We start from the raw sequence: 20,210 nt of genomic DNA, 5'->3' as shown, positions 1-20,210 counted from the left end.
TAAATCAAAAGTTGTATTTCTACAGAATTTTAAGGCCGATAAAATGGTTAGTCGCATGTGTTATGAAAGAATATACTTGTTTGAAATTTTGTGTTAGGTTTGAATTTGTGTTTTATTAAGTTATGTTGTCATGTTACTTTACGTTATCTTATGTTATATGATGTAATGTTACGTAATATTACTTTACATTACGGTACATTACATTATACTGCGGTTTGTTATGTTATGGTTAAACAATTTTTATATAACACACATCTGAGAAATACTTGTTTCCTTGGTAATTTTCCTTGATGCTGTTAGTGTCTGCGAATGTAGGTTTTCCCAAGGAGGTTTGCCTCTAAGGCTCTGTATGAATAGATCTTGGAAGATAATATTTTAGGGTCAATAACACTTTCGAAACAACTATAGCGTCCTAATATGTACAGATAGACATTTTTTTCCATGACAGCTTTGCTTTATTAAAGCTGTGTCGCAGGAACTGTCTTGCACAAACATTCCCTCTTGCAAAAGAAATCAATCTAGGATGAGTCAAAAAACAATCTGCCCTCAATTTCCTTGACTTGACCAGAGAGGCTCTTGTTGTAACAAGGGATAGGAAAGCAGAAAATATATTTCCAGACTTGAAGAGGCTTGCTCCTAAATTGGCCCATTATATTGCCCTCCTTCAGCGATATTGCATGCTAGGTTATTAGGTTGGAAAGCACTTTGACTGACTTTGCTAAATTGGAACAAATGTTCCAAATGTATGCATACACACATTGCCTTTCCTGCATCAAGTATGACAAAAGTAAACCTGATCCAAGGCAGAATGAAAATTACATTTCCTGCCAATAGTTGTCCTGGGTAATGGAGCCAGAGTAAACAAAACAGCAAAGGTTAGAGTGTATTATTTGCACACTGCAATGAGTTATCTTCTTGTGCTGTGCCACTGTCCTTTCAAGGAGATATTTGTTAGCCATCGGAGATTGCATTCTCTCCTCATTCATAAACCTCCGGTAAAAAGTTTGTTTTTCGTTTGACGGTGTTTTTGATGGCTACCCTGAATTAAAATATTCAGTGACAGACTAGAGTAGTACTGACAAAAACACAGCCATTTTCACGTGTATAGAATGAACACACAAAGGACACACTTTTGACAGTAGCTTCCCGTGATAAAGTCAAAGGTTTACTTAACTTGGTTTTCAGAGGCTATATTGCTCAAGTTCCATGGGGGTCCAACAAGAGTTTGTGTCTGGATTTTGCATGCCGAGGGCAATTCTGCATTACTGAAGTAACCTGGACGCTGACGCAGAATCATGCTTCTTGCCTGAGTTATCTCAATATTGCAGTACCTTACTTTCAAGGGGTCGGGATAATGGTAAAATGAGGGGAAAACTTTGCACCATCACCAATGTTGTATTTCCAATGGTGAAGCAGGGGCAAACAGGCTATTGTGAAGCATATTGTCTCACATAGGAAGAGGCAAGCAATAAACATGCCTCCTTAAGGATACCTTTTGAGAGGTGGCACTGTGCGCCAAGATCCCCAAGTAATGTCCCAATTGCAGGCAGGTGTAGTCCCACACTGTACCTTCCTGCAAGGCATATCTGACCCCATTTTGAAATTCAGGCAGGTCTGCTACCACAGCAGACATTTAAAACCGCAACTGTCTTTCACTGCTGTTCTTTTCCCAGTTGAAGATGATAACATATATTTTTCAATCTGGTTTGCTGTCTGAATAGTCACTGGCCTCACCGAAAGAGGTTGAGCCTGGCACAAGCATGATTTGTGTGCTAAATCAGTTTAATGAGACCCCAGGAGAGACTTAGCCTTTGCACATTGCTCCACAATTTATGTCTTGGGCTATACGATACTAAGTGGGATTTGTTTCTGTTTTTGAAGGCACTCTAATATATATGTAACAAAAAAATATAAAGAAATTCATACTGCATTTGAAATAAACAAGGTTCAAGTTTATTTTCAGACGTATTGTGCAGGGTTTTGTGTTCAAATTTGATTCATTGAAAGATTATAGCCTTTTGTCAAAATAAAATACTTATAATGGACTGATGTATTTAGTATATATAGGTACTTGGACAGTGCTGTGTTCAGCGTGGATGTGCCTGCCGTTTGTCGGATGGTTGAGAGCACAGAGCACAAATCCCATTGGCACAGTTCAAACGAAGGTAGCTTAAAAAATGCTCAAAGTATGGCACATCTACACTTGGTGACTCATTTTGCTAATGTCAAGGTAAAGTTTTTGGGCACACGGCAAAGGAGATTGTTAATTTTAATACTCCAAATTCACACTCCGGCCTTAGCAATGGCATATTAAATACCCAAGTGTAAATTTCAAATTACTGATTGGAACTTGTTTGAATGGTCCAAATGTACGAAATATTTCCAACTAATGTAGAATCTGCTCTCCCTGTTCATGAGAGACAAGTGATGTCCTATCCTTATATAATATCTTCCAGATAGAAAATCCGCAATTTTAGAAGGATACACCTGTCTCAAAAGAAAATTATGCAGTTTTAATCAAAATATAATGTTTATCATTTAACTAAAATGATCATGTTATCTCCCCAGTCCTACTGAAACGAATACAGTGTGTAACATAGGTAGAAGCCTCAAGACAAAATCAAAACTTAATATTGTTAATAATTAGTGTGGTACAACATGCTCTCTAGTCAATTGCATATGAAAACAAAGGTATTTGGAGCAAATGATAATGATTTCCTTGAAGCAAAAATTACAGTAGAGTTAAAACAGCTGTGTTTAAGCACAACACGCCGCCATCATCTAAGATTAAACAATTCTTTCATCTGGAGTAGAAGTGCACATGTGCATGGATTTTCTTTCTTTAGGGGAGATCTTTGAGAGAAAGGGTACGTTTCAGCCTTTTTATGACCAGAAACACATTTTGCTCAAGTCTCAGATCCTGCAGTAGACTATACAGTGGGTACACCTCAGCCACTGGAAACTACCAACGCTCTCAGATCCGCCTTTAGCCCAGGCGCGCCCAGTACAGGTAAGAGCTGTGGGGGGTGGGGCAGGGTGTGATGGGGTGGGGTGGGGAAGTCAACAGACAACAGTATAGGTAAAATAAATAAAACCACTTACCTTGTGCTTGCTGCATTGCTGAGTGGGCAATGCGGCGAGCACAAGATAAGTGGTTTTATATCTTTTCTTTTCCCCACTCCGCCGTCTATCGACCCACCGCTCTACCCCTGCCCTGCCTCACCCCTTTTACCTGTATTGGGCACACCTGCATTAGCCATAAACTGATTGGTTATTTTGTGGATTCAATTCAAGGATCCATAGAGCTTGATAGTGTTGGAGTTTGTGAAGTGTAATCCTGGGCAAGTTCTATTATCACCTTCTGGTTTTGCACAACTGGCTGCCTGAGCCAAGCTTCTAGGGTGATTAAATGGTATCCTATTTATCGGTAAATAAAGTAGCTGCTTGATTTGGAACTTGTTGCGCAATGTTTACATCTTTGTCTCTTGCTGTAGTTTTTCATGTGTCACACCAAGCAAAATCAGTGGCAACTGCAATATAAAGTAAAACTATCTTGTTGGACTGGTCAAAACCTGCAAGGAACTAAGAAATGCTGAATACATTTTTCATTTCTAAGGCACTTCACCATGGTACTTTACTCCTAGATTGATAAATAACTGTGAGTGATCTGATGCTGCTTCTACAGTCAATGACTTGCTCTTGATATTCATCCCACACATTTCCACTATACCAATGTAATTTCAAATATTAGATCTTCCTTAGGAGAAGCACCAGTTTACGATGTAACGTTTTATAGTAAAGTGTCATTTCACTATCATCAAAATAGAGGGTATAAACTGTATTGCCCAAAGCTGCTAGTAATCAAATACACAACTAACTGTATGATTCCTTGCATTCTGAGTGGAATGAGCAGAAACTAAGTTGAAGTTCAGTACGTTCACCTAGTATTTCATCTTTCAGCTTTGCACGATCAATAAACTGAGGGCAATTCTGTTAGGTTATAAGGAAAACCTATTGTCATCGCCATGGAGATGTTGTGGGTTTACACACCCAGTGTATTGAAGATGCTTTGTTATATTACTATTCTTGTAAGAATAAAATTGCATATCAAACACATCTTAGCTTAAATGTGTCATATCCATTAGTGAAAGCACCCCATATTAAGAGGTATACATGTTTTTGAATGTCAAGTAATGCTCAATTTATGTCGGTGGGTGCAAGTGGTGGCAATGCTTTATTTGTGAAAGCAATAATGCTGGGGCCTGAAGCTCTCGCTCAGAAGCCAGTGGCCCATGCAATTAAACTATGGTGAGCCCAATACAAAGGCTGATAGCTTTTAATCTAGAGCCAGACACTCCCTGCCCATTTTCTCACTCTTTTAGGCTCCTTGTTTTTCACTTTGTGAATGTTTCAACATCTTTCTCTTCCGCCATCTTTTCAATCTGTGTATTTTCCCTCTCTCACACATGGTCAATATGTGTTATGGAACAATAAGTGCTGGTGACCCCCACCGGAAACCATCAGCTCAAATTAAGCAGTGGGCGCCCCAAGTTACTGTTAGGGACTTAGACTTATTTTTCATAATAGAATTTTGACCAAGAGCAAGAGAGAAAATGGTGAAAAAGGAAGAAAGTGGGGGGAAGATAAAGGTAAGAAAACAGTGAGAAAGGGAGAAAGCTGGGGAGAAAAAGCTCCTGCAAGAATGAGTTAAATGATTAGGAAGTGTGGGATCATGGAAGAAAGAAGAATGAGGTGGAACCAAGAATAAGCAGTGTCCATGTGCGATATCCCAGTAATTCAGCATCACTGGTGATGGGCTTGTATGAAGCACCGTGATCCCTGCACTTCTGTATCTTAAAAATTAAAAACTGATGCTAATTATAGTGAAAACCCATGAATCTTCATCATGTATTTGTGTTCAGATTTATGCCTGTTGTGACCAACTCATTTATAAAAATTGAATATCAGTTTATTTATTAATGTGCATCGTGGTTGTGTGATGTCTGTGGACATTTCTTAATCCACATGAGCCTGCTTAGGTTGGACAATTTACAACATCATAGATAAGGTCCAATCTTGTTTTTGAGAGAATGTAATGTATCATCCACCATTTGGCCATCTCAAAACAAACACATTTGCCAAACCCACTTAGATATTAAGAACTGGATCAAAAATGTTTTGGGACTGGTGTGACAACATGTTGTTGCCTAAAACTAAGTCAGTGCTTGGTGCAAATAACTTTTAAGTTTGTATTATTAGGTGCCAGATTTAGAGTTTGGGGGACAGGCAATTTAAGCACAAACGGGAGGGATATCCCGTCCTCTGGTTTACAAGTGCATTATAGCCAAAGGCACTTGTAATACAGTGGACGGGATATTTGTTACATTTGTATGGAGTTACCCGTCTGCCGTTCTCTACATCACGCCCCTAATTGGATTTCTCAAGGTGATAATTTATGTCAGAAAAAGATTGTGCATATATCGCTGTGTTTCATGTTGTTGTTGCAATTAGTTGTGTTTGTTTGCATTGTGTTTTTGTACTTACTATTGATTGTCATGTAGTTGTGTTTTTTTTGCCTTGTTACATTTTAATTGTGCTTTTAGTTGCATTAGCATGTTATGTTCTGTAAAATGACTAAAGCAATGCCAGTAACGGTAACTTCATTTTTAGCCAAAAGCAGCATGTTCCTTTAAAGTCCCGGTAACAACCAATTAGCCCTCTCCAAGATGGCAATATGCCACTGCGCCATTGGTTTAAGACACCAGTCAGCGTACGCTGTGGCAGACATCTGTCTTAAATTAGCACTATCAGTGCTTACTTTCTGTCATATTCCCCTGGTGTGCAATTTAATTAGTTTGAATCCATAACAAACTGGAACAAATGTCTTCTTGTTTTGTTTTTAAACAGAATGTACTTTTGAAAAACAGTGCTTGTAATGTGTACTTGAAAGGGCTGATTTGACATTATGAAGATTAATGATAAGCTTCATGTTTTGAATTCACAGGGTCTGATCAATATTATGTCCCTGAGTCTTTACCCGTGGATTCAATGGTGGCTAAGATTAAAGCAATTGACGCAGACATTGGACCAAATGCAGAAATGGAATATAAAATTTTGGATGGTGACGGCCTTGGAGTTTTTAAAATTTCGGTTGACCAGGAAACACAGGAGGGAGTAATAACTATTCAAAAGGTATATGAGTGAGGATATTGAGATCTTCCTGTAAATGTTGGTATGTATCTTGAGAACAATGCTATGTAAATTCTTCTTAAAACACAACATTCCATTTTTATAAACCACACAGCTTTACCACGCATTTGTTTATGCTGAGGCTAGACGGAAAGCGAAACCTTAGGAAAGCCGGGAAGAGACTGGCCACTCCTCTACTATGTTTTTTTTGCGGGGGCCTGCAGGCTAGGGGCCTGCATTAGTGCTGTATGGGCTGCCACAATCCCAGTCTAGTCACAGACTCCTGCATTGTGATGCTGGTTTTAACCAGTGCTTAATCTGAGCTGGTGGTTTCCAGTGCTTGGCACTGGCACCTAATGTCGGCACCAGCTCTAGTGACAGTCCACCACATGGTAGCACTGTCTTTAATTTTGAGATGAGAACAACCAACAGTATTTATTAAAACAATATACATTGAAAATGAATAATGCCGGCCTCTCACACCTTTATTACAGCTTTGTGTGGCCTGAAATGATCAGAATTGTCACACTTGTAGGAATGAGATGGTCAGGTTTTATATTGGTAATGTTATTGGCAGTGTTGCCAGGAGCAATAGGTGGTGCAAGCTGAAGTGGCCTTCCGAGAGGGCCCTGGCACTTACTTTTTTACAAATTAAGCACTGATTTGAACATTTGTGTCATGGTGATTTCGGTTTTTAGTCCAGCCCTAAAGAGATCCCTGAGTTGACAGCAGAGTATTCCCAAAAATAGGTCAGAATTGCATTAAAAAAAAGATGTCTCCCGTTAATGCATGGACAATATTTGCCTTTGTATGTTGCATTTCTTAAATAAAATTAAAAAAACAAGATGTAATGTATTTTAAAGTGAAGTTGTCTAGTAAAATTCTGCAGTTTCAGATGAAAAAGGGAAGCCAATCAATAGTACACAGCTATTTTTTTAGTACGTTTTGATACAATTTCTTGTCTCATAGCACATGCACTCCTGTATGCTTCAAGGTGCTAGGTCACAGGAGCAATGGCGCTCGCTTTCAACTTGGTTTGGTATTGCTGCAGTACCATGTTAGTAAAAGCAGACAGTATTTACAAATCCGAATGAATTATGATCTTTCAATCAGGGAAACAGTGCTACGAGTCAATCTTGATTCATCAGCCGGAGAGCCAGATGGCATTGACCAGTATTTGTTATGTGTTAATTGCATGATGGAAGGAGGAGGTGACAATGGAGGATTCACACTGGTGGCTGTGGGAGTGGCTTGTATTCTCATCCCTTCCTATTATGTTTTTCAATGGCCAAGTGTTCGGTATGGGTGTTATCATCAAGACGGCCACATCTAGATCTTCCTATCTGGAGGAAGGAGCCAAGAGTTCATGCATCAAAAGAACACCGTTGCTTCTGTGTGTGACGTAGATGCTGCTTGTAGGTTCACAAGCAGTGAGTCAACTCCCTCATGCCTCGACAGGTGTCCTTGGCCAACTTTCTGTTCTTAAGTAAGAGTGCAGGATTGGGATGTGAAATATAGCTGATCTGTAGTTCTTTCTGTTTCTGCTTTCACACACTACTGAAGAAGATCCTTTCCTTAAAGAGGGGCACAGGCTCAAATTAGGGCTAGTTAATACTGTGAATGATCTGAGGCTGTACTGTTCGCCCAGAGAATCGAAGAGCTCACCTATGTTCCGTCTTATGCTGACTTTTTCATGTAGGGTCACCAATCATGTATGGCGCACTTGCATTCTGTCCGGATTGACAATCTATCGCCTGTCCTGGGCAGTTTTGCTGTGGCATTTGCAAAGAAGCATTTGCGCTGTTTTTGAAAAGGCAGGCTCCCGAAGGGGGCTCAGGAACTGGCGCCATAACCCGGCGACGAGCCCCCCAGATAGGAGGGGGCGGGGGACCCGGCTTGGGGTGAAAAACAGGCAAACCAAGCAGAGCGCGTGGAAAGCCCCCAAGGGTCCTCCCGCTCACATCGCCACAGCCAATGGGGGACACACGTGATTTGAACCCCCCAATGGCGGGAAGTGGCGCGAAACCCGAGGGCAAGACGGGGGGCTTATAAGCGCTGCTGCCCCATTTATGCTCCTATCGTCAAGGAGCGGGGGAGCAGCACGGCGGAAGAAGAAAAACTTGTTCCACCCAGCCTAACCAAAGGAACAGCAAAGTTGCAGGGCTGAGAAAGACAAAAGACGTGGCAAAGGGCTACGCTGAGAATGGTTGGTACGGAGGCACACCAGAGGGCGATGCGCCAGAATAGGTCCACTCACCTTCAGATGCCGCACGGCTGGGTGAGGTGGCCTAAGGACAGCGACTCTGGGATGCCTCACGGCTGGTTTACACGGCTACCAAAGGAAGGGTTAGCAAACAGAGACGGCACTCGCAGCCCAGCCCCCACCGGATGGCAGGGCACAACAAAGTCGGACAAGGTAGCGAGGCGGCATAACTCTGGGACAAAGGCTACCCCCTTACCGCGCAAATGAGGCACAAGAAAATTCCAACCTACCAAAGACTTGGCCCAGAAGGGCCAAGAGACAATCGCAAGGAAATGTATAATGATATAACATGCAAAATGCAAAGATATACTTGTTTCCTTGTAACCCTAATAAACTGCGGCCAAAAATGATCATCACAAGACAAGAAGTGTAATGGCTTTCTTGGCGAGAAAGGGAAATACCGAAGGGAGAGGTGATGACATATGCACGTAAGAATGGGGCAGAGTGCGGGGGTTATGCACAGGTAGATACACGTAAATGTCTTGGCTGTATTACTAGTGTACAATTGCCAAGCACCAGTAGAAAACTGCCCTTCACTGGTAGAGTTCATAAGGCTGTGCCCAATGCTGAACAGATTTGATTTCTGAAAGCCAGTTTTAAATATTGCATTGTTTTGTCGATGCATTCATAGCAAACCTTAACAACGTCACCACTGAATTATGAAAACGTTATCCAGGTGTCATGTCAGCTTGTGTTTAGTCTTTTCAAAATGTTTCATTGGACATGAACAGCATCTCATGTGGTTTGAAATCGGATTGCTGAGTTGTTTCAAAAGTTATTTCCGCGGGCACAATCGCGAGTGCTGTTTCCGTGTCTTTCAAAGTAGTAATTGCTGATCTTTTTCATGACTTTCCCTCTAATTGACGCAATTTGCACGCATGTGTTTGCTTTTCTGCTATTCCCATTAAAATCCCATCTTTAAAAAGAACTGCGACACTGCACAGTATGGGGGTGCTACAAATAATTGTTTTACTCAAAGGTGATAATGAAGACACTTCATTTAAGGGCCATTTGCTTCCAATGATTCTTTTTACTGGATGCAGGATAAGTTGCAAAATGAAGTAGTGATTTCTATATTTACTAATGCATACGTCTATAAGGACATCGAGCAACAGTTCACAATATATAATTTCTTAACTCGTTACGCACAGTGCGGGGTCACACAGGTCATCAGTGTTTCATTTGATGCTTAGAGCTACACACGTTCTCCATGTTCTGCACCAGATACGAATATATGTGAAACCAGTACAACAACATAGGAGTTAAAATGGTGTTCCTTGTATTTACCAATTAGCAAGCAACATTAACAACAGTGAGCCATGCCTTTGATTCAAGCTGATCAACAAATAGGAAGGGAAACTAAACTCAGACAAAACAGAAGTCCTCATCTTAGGTAAATCCCCCTCTGCATGGGACGACTCCTGGTGGCCGGAAGCCCTCGGAAATGCACCCACCCCGACAGACCACGCACGGAACCTTGGCGTCATCCTGGATTCTTCACTCTCAATGAACAGACAAGTCAGCGCCGTATCCTCTTCCTGCTTTAACATTCTTCGCATGCTCAGAAAAACATTTCGCTGGATCCCCTCCGAAACAAGGAAAACAGTCACCCACGCTCTAGTCACGAGCCGACTGGACTACGGAAACACCCTCTACGCAGGTACCACCGCTAAACTCCAGAAGAAACTACAACGAATCCAAAACGCCTCAGCCAGGCTCATATTAGACATCCCACGCAACGAACACATCTCTGGTCACCTTAAAGACCTCCACTGGCTACCCGTCAATAAGAGGATTACTTTCCGTCTGCTTACCCACGCACACAAATCACTCTACGACATCGGACCAGATTGCCTCAACTCTCGACTGTCCTTCCACACCCCCTCCCGCCAACTTCGCTCTTCCAGCCAAGCCTTCGCCACTGTACCTCGCATCAACAAGACCACCATGGGAGGCAGATCCTTCTCATACCTGGCTGCCAAAACATGGAACTCACTCCCCGCTTACCTTCGCCTCACCCAGAATCACCTAGCGTTCAGAAAGCAGCTTAAAACGTGGATATTTGACAAATAATCCTCCTCCCCTTCCTAAGCGCCTTGAAACCCTCTGGGTATGTAGTGCGCTATATAAATTTTATGACTTGACTTGACTAGTAATAATTTGTCTTCATGGGGTAATGAAGCACAGAACGCATCTAACCCATATACACATCATGGCAGAGCAAACTCAACGGAATTGACAGAGACCAGCGTGTGACTAGCACTGCCACCTGAGGAAGACCTCTCTATACTATTGTCCCCAACAGGAGGTGGAAATGTGTAAACACTTGGATATAAGAAGCCCTTTTTAGAAACAGAGGCCCATATTTATGGCCAATTCATGAAGTGCATCTCAGCAAGTCACCTTGCTGCACTGTGTGGCAGGAAAAGGGCAGGAATGTGCTGTAGTTACGTCAAAACGACGGATCCTCCCTTTTCTCCTGTGCTGGCGACCATTTAGTAGCCTAGCATCAATACAGGCACCCTTGCACCATGGTACAAGGGTTCCTGCGTTGTAAGACGATTGTTTTTGTGCAGGAAGGGGCACCTTGCTGCACGAAAACAATACCCTGAGGCTTTTTCCTCTTTCGGTGGATGCTGCAGAAGGCAACACACATGGAGAGAGGAAAAAATTAAGTGAAATAAAGATATTTCTCCTCGTTACCCCTCAGCTGGGGAGGAGTAGGTTTTGGCACATTCCCAGACATAAAGGGTTTTTTGCACCTGAGAGCATTACATAGGGCACCCTACACACTTGTAGTTTTCCCGGCACTATGCTTGCAGGTAATACTAGGCAATATTTGTAAAGCAAATAGATGACTGTCAATCCATTCATATTTGATTTCAACCACATATGGGCAGTTTATGCTTCATTGTGTAATTACTATAGGCATGGTACGGTAGAAGGAGAGTAACTCAAGAATTATAATAGGGAGAGTAAATACTCTCTCGTTGATGTAAAGTGTCAACAAAATCATAATGTTGTTTAGTACAGCTTGCCACAGACACAGACCTCACGATTATCTATCTCTTGTTACATTTCTGAATACATATGGTTTAAGACCCATAGTCAGTAAGACTAAGGGCATGCGCCACAAGGTTGTGCACCTAAGATTTGATTTGCAGTGTCAGTGCAAGAAATATTTCGGTAGGGTTTGACAGTGAAAACTTGTGCCTGATTGACAGTTAAGCTAACTGCTGTTATAAGATAGGCACAACTTTATGTTGGCAGGGACAAAAAGGTAATAACTACGTGCAGAGTAATAATAAAATAAGAGAGCGCATGCCAATCAATACTTATATTTCCTAGGTGAAAGAAAAGTTTCGCTCGTACAAGAAATTATATGTCATGAATAAGCTGCTTAAAATCTTGTAACTTTGAGCAGTAAGTAATAATTTCAATCATACAACGTAGTTCCACATAATTACAGTGATACAGAATTAAAAACTCTGCCTGGACCTCTGAGATCCTGTGTATATTTGAGTCCCCTTCCCTTAGAATCTAGCCTTTTGTGAACAATGGTGCTGCATGCTTTTAAAACTAACATTCAGTCCTAGAAAACAGCCCTGTTGTGGTGTGTGAAGAATTCGTGCACAATACTGCTCTTTACCTGTAAGCATATGAAAGTAGTAAGGAGTTTGACAAATCTGTTTGTCCTGGAATGTAATAGAATGTCCGTTTTGTATGAATTCTTATAGGAAGAATAATTTGCTTGAAAATAATTAACGCTTATACAATGCTTGGAGGCAGTTTATTGTCAGCTGAAGATGGCAATGGGACTTTTGCAAGTAGAAATTAAGTCTAAACACTCATTACAGATAGTTAAATATGAAGCAGAATAGTCAAAGTCCTGGATGGTTTGATGATATTGAAGCGTGTTGTCTTGCTGCTTTGGTTTGTTGTATTTTAAAACCTTTTAAGTCATTCACAGCCTTAGACTCACCAATATGCTAGATGAGCGCGAAATGGCATCACACATCCGTTTACTATCACTCCCATCATAGGTTTCACCATTTGAAACACCATTAGTCTCATAACAGCCTCCAATCTGCTGCTAATGGGTAAAGGGCAACAAAAGAGATACAAACTACACAAATGCACTGCAGTGGTGGGGTGATGCAAAGGAATGCACATTTGTAGCAGAGTGTTGCATGCTGAGATTTATGCGTAGGTCGAAGCTGTCAAAGCTGTGACAGCATTTTTGACTAACTGTTGCCCATCTGTTCAAAGCAAGAAGAAGGCCAATAATTGTTGTAAGTTGTGGTCCTGGATGTGTTTTCCCCTTCAGCCATAAATAAAGATTCTCATTTTGTGGTGTTTATTCTCATGTCCATTCGAGTTTTCCTCATCTTTATAAAATGTTTACTACGGGCTGAGAAACTGTTGTGCGTTCTTATAAGGCAAGTGGTAGAATTTCCATGAATATCCTTATTTGGCACTCTTTTCTGTATGGTTCTTGTAATATAATGCAATGTAATGTAACGTGAATTTGTAGAGTACCGCTTGTCACCACTGAGGGTATCCAAGTGCTTGTGAGGTTCTTGTTCCATTTTCGTGAGGTACACTAAGTTATAGTGAATACATTTACATGGTTTTCAGAAGGAATAAATAGGGGCAAAATTACAGGTACAGCAATCTATACAAAATTGATGATTGGAAATTGGATGATCTAGGGAGTCATAGTGTGATTAAGGAGGAAGGGGCATTCAATTGATTAAAGCCCATTTTTGTTAATATTCCATGCAATATGTCTGCTGTTTTGTCACAGAAAAGTGTAGAGATTTCTTTATTTAGTTAAATGCATGGTTAGTTGAAATGGCTTTTCTCTCAGAGAAACTCTTTAGGATATTGGTGGCCGTGGCAACTATGTTGTTCAACATTAATTACTTGGTGTGGAAGAAAGCTTTATAACATAACATAAAATAACGTAATATATCATAACATATCGTGTATTTATGAATGGCATTTTCACCCCAAACTGGGTATCTTGGTGCTGAATAATAGTTGTTTATTGTTACCCAACTCAATGGTACTCATAATAAGATGCAATACTGTGATTACGTACCTGTAATTCTCTGATTACTTACCTATAATCCTAATTACACAGAGTTTTATTGTTTTCACGAGTGGGTATTGATGGTGAGTTTGGGTAACAGGCAACCATGTTAAATACTTCAAGTTAATAACAATAATATCCCCTCCAGTTAAGCTAAGGGCATAAACAACTAAGCTTTCATGTGGCTGACCAGTTGGATAACATATGGAATACCATAGAAAGAGCAGGTCTCAGTTTAAGATGAGTTAATTGTGCTACATTTTGGGCTCAAAAGGTCAAGTCTCTATCAAGGTACCACCCTGCCATGCCCCAGACATGAACATTTTACCAACATCAGGAGCATAATCTAGGCAATCTCATAGGACCAGAAAATATGAGGTCAAGAGCTACAGTTCCACATGTAGTGCACAATTAGCATCCACTAAGAGAACCCCAGAAACAACATCTGTTTTGCATAACCCCAAGAATAATGGGAACTCCAGTTAAGGGCCAAAACAGGTATTACAAAAAAGAAGTAACAACACATTCGGTTTCCTGGAATTGCAGCCACAAAGAAATTGCCACCAATTATAGAACAGCCATGGAAACAGTTGAGGTGCAAAGAAAAATATGAATGTACTTGCAGCTCTAAAAAGGAAGGGTTCTGATGTCAACATTAACCACACAAGAGCACCAGAGCTAACCTAAATCAGCTAACTTTCCAATAAAAGTATAATATTGTGCATGTGCACATGGGTACACATGTATGAAAAGTCTAGGGTAAAATGGCAAACTCCTGAAATCGAATCCATGAAGGTATGAAAATACACAAATGTGCAAAAAGCTGGATATGGAAAAAAGCCCTCCCTTAATTGGGTCTTGCAAGCATATCAGCCTATAAGGGTCTCAAGGCGCTGCTGCGAGAATTCCAACAGATATTGTCAGTTGTATTGAGAGTGATTAGAACATTCATGTTTTTAGCCCTTCCTGACAGGTTTATGCTATATCCCAGTAGTCTGGGATCTTTTTGGATGTAAATGATCATGCTATTGATCTAATCAACCTATTATTATATCCCAGTACTCACTTCAGATTTCTCTATAGAAAATATTTGGAAAGTAATTTGGATCCTGCTAAAGTAAGGAGGTAGAAAAGAAGGAATAAAACAATAGTGAGGTTCAAGGACTCTGAAGGGGGGTGACAGGAAATCAAGATCAACAGCCAAGACTTCTGTCCCATGATTCCTCTGCTGTGTCAGTAACACGATGAGCCAACACTTCCTCTGAATAGCTTAAAGAAACAGTGCACAATAGAAAAAACAAGAGTCGAAAAAGTACCAGAACAACTTAGCAATAGTGGAAATAATAGATGGAGGTGCTTTTCTGTAGAGGAAAGAGACACCATCAGTGCCTTCTTCTCTCCAAGGCTAAGATATCACACATCTGCTGAATTATAATAAGCCAGTTTGACCTTCTAAAGCACGTTGCTACTCTCAACTGTACGTATGAAAATAAATTGAACAGACATCAAATAAACCATAGCTATTCATCATGAATGACTAGTAAGATCACTTGCTCAGAATAAGTGGAGCAGTAACACTGATGAAACACCTGGCTTCAAGCACTTGGTGGAGAAAGGGCTCAGCCACTGTAATAGGTAAAAAAAGGATTTTTTTTTGCCCAGAAGTCTTTTAAAGCAAGGTCATAGCAAGAAGACCAAAAAGTAAGCTGGCAAGGTGTCTGACAGACATTTAGCCCTGAACTATAGCATGAAATACATCTAACAAAAGCAATATATTGTGTCCTTAATCCATACACTTTTTCAAGTATCTATAGAAAAATAAGAACATTGCTAATATGTTGGATTCATAGGTACAGAGTATGAACATTCTCATGGAGACACTAAACTGGTTTAGTCAGGCACAACAATTGGACAACACACCTGTTCTTAAGTGTGAAAAGAATAGCAGAATTGCACATTAGTATCAGTAAGAGAAGTGAATCTGGAATGCAATGTTTATTTTAATTACAACGGTACTTTAGAAATTCTATATTACTTATTACATTACTTGAAATGTAAGCATATCAGGACTGTTCTACTTAAATTATATCAATAAACACCATTCATAAATATTCATATTCCTATCCTGCAAAGCCGTCCTTGACATCATACATGGTGTATTACACACTTTGTGGCTTATTTATGAGTGGCCGGCACAGGGTAAAGGACAGGAATGCAACATATTAAAAAAAATATGGTGAATTCCTGCCCTGTCACATTGGCGCAGGGCAGCTCAGCAAGTAGCCTTGCTGTGCTGCCTTACGTCAATTCCCCGTAAATGAGGCCCTTCAAATCTTGTGACATGAGATACATGAAGAAGGAACCAGCTCTTCACAAATGAGATCAAGACTCTGCACTGCTTTGTCATCCTGATTGACTAAGGGAGTCACCTCCTCAGTTCTTCACTAACAGATTTGATGTTCTAGACCAAAATACCTGACAACTGAACACCATGAGGCGGCCTGACTGTGATATGCTGCATCTTTATAAAATACCCGAATAAAGATAAATAAAAAAACGTAAAGTTCAAAAATGACATTTCCGCAGATATGTGAAACAGAAACAGCTAAGTGACAGTGAGAACACGCCAAGCCTGTCCATAGCAGTAAACAATGTATCCTCTTCAGAGAAGGATCTGTCCTCCTTTATCAGGAACACCAGATTTCACGAAAGATGATTCATGGGTCACTACTTCCTCCAACCTCTTGCAAGAGGCATACCTTAGCCAAGCCCCAAGAACCACAACCAGATGGTAAGAAGCAATTTATTCATTAATTTCCCCCGTAGTCATCCGTCAAAATATACCCCCCACACACACACTCACCCCCCCCCCCCCTCCCCACACACACACACACCCCACCCCCGCCCCCACCCCTCTTACCTGCATGGGCGGCTCCTGTTCTTTTCTTCTGCGCTGTTTGAACTTCTACAAAGTTTGCACCTATCATCATCCAAATATTGGGGTGTGACATACTACGCTGTTGTTTAAAGCAGGGTCCTCGGACGTTTTGAGCTAGAATCATCCCCTGTTCCAGAATCATTATCAGTTGAGGCAGATGAATTTTAAACACACACACACGCATGCACGCACGCACACACACTAAAAACGGAAGATCTTCCAAAACACTTTGCACCAGTTCTTTGTAGCTTAAAAGAGCAGCTGTAAAAGCGATTGCTGTTAATGTGTCTCCACGTCTGTGGGAATTATGTAATCTACCTAGTGGGTCTGAAAGTCCGATTCTATCCATCCAGGAGGACCATGTTTCCATACAGACTTTGACAGCAGTTGTTGAATCACCTTTAGTAACCCATCAGATTCTGCAAAGCAGAGAATCACAGAGCTAAGAAAACAACAGCACACAGGGAAAATGACCAGTCTCGGGTGAACCATGCCACTCCGGCAACACGTTAACCCAGAAGCCAAGGGACATATACTGCAACCGGTTCAAAGCACTATTCCCAACAATTTTGTAATTTCACAGCACTGTAAACAAATGTAATTTTAACCAGCTAATGGTGCTCATTCTCTCCACCCCTGAAAAGTGAAAAAGGCGAAATCCGAGCTGGCTGGATGTGAACTTGGGTACTTCAGTTTGTGTGTAGATCTTGGAAACCCGCGTTTAACTCACTAAACATAACTCCATTCAAAAGGAGACTCGCATTGCCTTGATGGATCTGCAACTGAACTCCCTTTCACGCAGAGGATATTTACATCTCTCTCGCTGTACCCATTGGCACTATTTTGTCTGCAGTGTAATTAATCACGTACCAATGTCGGGGGGTTTCTGTTGCTTGCAAAAGTGTACTACTGCATGAGGGGCATCGTCCAATAGTCTGCATAGCACAGGCAAATGTGCATACAAGTTTTATTAAAATAAAACTTTGCCGCCCAATCCCTTGTAGACAATGGGTGCCACAGCCGTTTCCTATGAGATATAGAATACTAATATACAAAGTTGTGGACCTAGAGGGTCTCTAGGGACATCCCTTGATGGGCACACTTGCTACTATTATCTTTCTGCCAAAGAAAAAGATTTCCATTCATTCGGTTTCTCGTTCATTAAATTAGTTTATTCTTTGTAGGCAACATTTCATTCATTTTTCATGTTTTTTTTCTTTTCTTATTGTTTTCTAAACACAGGCAATGTCATTATATCTGATCAAATCCAATGCATTTCGGGCATTCTAGGATCATGCCCTTCATCAGGGAAATCGACAATGCCTTTCTCCATGTAAGTTTCAATATCTTGTTCGCTGTTACTTAGTATCAAAAAACGCCGTAGCGGTTCCGCGTCGCAGCACACGTGAAAAACATGAAAAATGAATGAAATGTTGCCTACAAAGAATAAACTAATTTAATGAACGAGAAACCGAATGAATGGAAATCTTTTTCTTTGGCAGAAAGATAATAGTAGCAAGTGTGCCCATCAAGGGATGTCCCTAGAGACCCTCTAGGTCCACAACTTTGTATATAAATTCGACGCCATTGGACCCCTGGCGCCACCTTGTGGAGCACCTACAAAAACCCATAAAAAATCTTTTGAAACAGCAAAGGAACCATACATAACACTCGCTGTGCATCTATCCACTACTAAAGTACTGTTCAATGATATAGAATACTAAAACGTTTTCGTTATGCAGGATTATTAGATCTCTTCTATACTTTAAAATTGTTAAAAAAGACACCCCATTTGAACAATATTTCAGGAACATATATTCTTCACTCAGTTTAAGACAGTGTCCTTCAAAGAGTCACTCATAGTATACATAAATTAAACACACCAGCACACATTAAAAAGTCGCACTGGGGCGAATTAAAATATTGACAGCTGTCATCCTGCAGGAGCGCACATATACACAAGAATCTAATCAAACTCTATGAATCCACAGCACTTCCCTTTGTTAGCTTTTTATCCTCTTTTCATAGATGATAAACATACAAGAGATGTAAGTGTGCGCTACGTGTGCCTCAATGCTTCACTTAGAATTGACATGACCATATTGACGGAAATGTGTTTCAATGCGCTATCTCTGCTTTAGCACAGCACCCTATATTCCTTTCGGGTGGGTCTTATTTAGTGCCTTAGAGTCTGTCGTAGTGGGCTCTACCTGCCAATAAAGGCAGTGTTAAACGCCTTAACTGAAGGCAAGGGCCTTTAACAAGGGAGCAGCCCTTTAATGGCTGGTAGAGCCCGCTATAGGCTATTAGAACATTATTCCCCTTAAGGGCATTGGAATGTTGGAGCTCCGGGCTTCTACCGGCCATTAGAAGCCCGGAGCCCTCCATTGTTTTCAATGGAGCGCTCAACATTCAAATGTTCTCATATATTTTTACTTTGAAATGCAGCCAGATCGTGCACAGTGATTTACAAGGACTGACGCATCGAGACATGTGTTTGCCTTTTAGTTTTTAGTGTAAGGAGACTGGAGACAGTCATGCTCTGATTCCCTGGGCGTATGCTTCATTCTTTTCCTATCCTCAGCACTGCTGATTAGTTTCCCATTAGGAACAAATAACGTACTTCGTGGTATGCATATTAGAACAGATTTGCAAAAACAAGTATTACGAGTTAATAGTATATCAGCTGTTCAGAAATTAGCATGCCACCGGTGCTGAATTAATGAGAACTGATGATAATTAAAATGTGTCGTTTTACCTCGTGTTAGACATTGTTATGTGCTGTTGTTAACTCATGCGTTAGACGCTACACTGTGGAAATGTTCTCACGTTAATTTAATAGGAACACTTCGCATATGGAGCAGAGGATGTCTTTATCAAAAAAAGAAGCATGACTAAAAAGTACATTACGTGAAGAATGGCAGCTTAAAAATCAAGATATTAACATACTATCATCTGTAGCTGTACCTGTATTATCTGATATTGATTTATTGCATATATGTGTGTGTGCATATACATATATATTCATCCTTTTATGTCTACTGTAAAAGAAGCGCGCACTCCAGCATTGGCACACGCTCCCAACGTGTCTCAGTGAACAAGGTGACTTGTTTGCAGAAACGCGTTGGGAGTTTCTGCTTCACTTACATCACCCGATCACCCGTGAAATAAACTTTACATGGTGCAAGCAACGCTGGAGTGCACACTTCTTTACTAGGAGCCAGAAAAGGGTAAACCTTGATGTTGTTTTGGACCTCACATCCGAAAGCACACCGCTGCCGCCAGGGGTCTCAGTGGGGAGCTGTGGACCAGATGTGTGTGTGTGTGTATAAATATATATCATTCAGTCACATGTCGCATTATCAATAATATTGCACCAGTTAACCAGCTCTTGCCAGTCAAATGTATAATACAAAAAAAAACATTTGTGTGTGTGGTCTGGCAAGAAACAGTCGATGTTCCAATATACACATACAGCCTGTGTGCACATTGAGCTGGGTAGTCTGTAGAACTGGTGAGTTTCACACAGGCCCATATACCTACATTGTTTTTTTCAGTGTGATTCGCATGAATTTCATAAAAATGGAATTTCAGCTATATGTAGGCAAATCTGTGTAGTTGTGGATTGTATTCTAAAATGTACAGCAAAAAGACACAGCATGTAGAATTTGGTGTTTTCAGCCACGGTTCCTGCCGGTAGCAGCGGTGGGGCTGGGTAAGGGGAG

General features: G+C 40.8%; 1 protein-coding gene across 6 annotated transcripts in view; it reads left to right on the top strand.

The window, feature by feature from the left end:
- Positions 1–20,210, top strand: part of LOC147723944 (cadherin-7) — a 329,109-nt gene that overhangs the window by 172,930 nt on the left and 135,969 nt on the right. For all 6 annotated transcript variants that reach the window (XM_086965552.1, XM_086965556.1, XM_086965557.1 and 3 more), the window contains exon 6: positions 6,005–6,192. In XM_086965552.1, coding sequence (XP_086821678.1) covers positions 6,005–6,192 — 188 coding nt within the window. The remainder of the gene's footprint in view (positions 1–6,004; positions 6,193–20,210) is intronic.

Source organism: Lissotriton vulgaris, chromosome 4_1 (genome assembly GCF_964263255.1).
Source record: "Lissotriton vulgaris chromosome 4_1, aLisVul1.2, whole genome shotgun sequence".
NCBI lineage: Eukaryota > Metazoa > Chordata > Amphibia > Caudata > Salamandridae > Lissotriton > Lissotriton vulgaris.
This window is presented reverse-complemented; position numbering and strand designations above follow the sequence as displayed.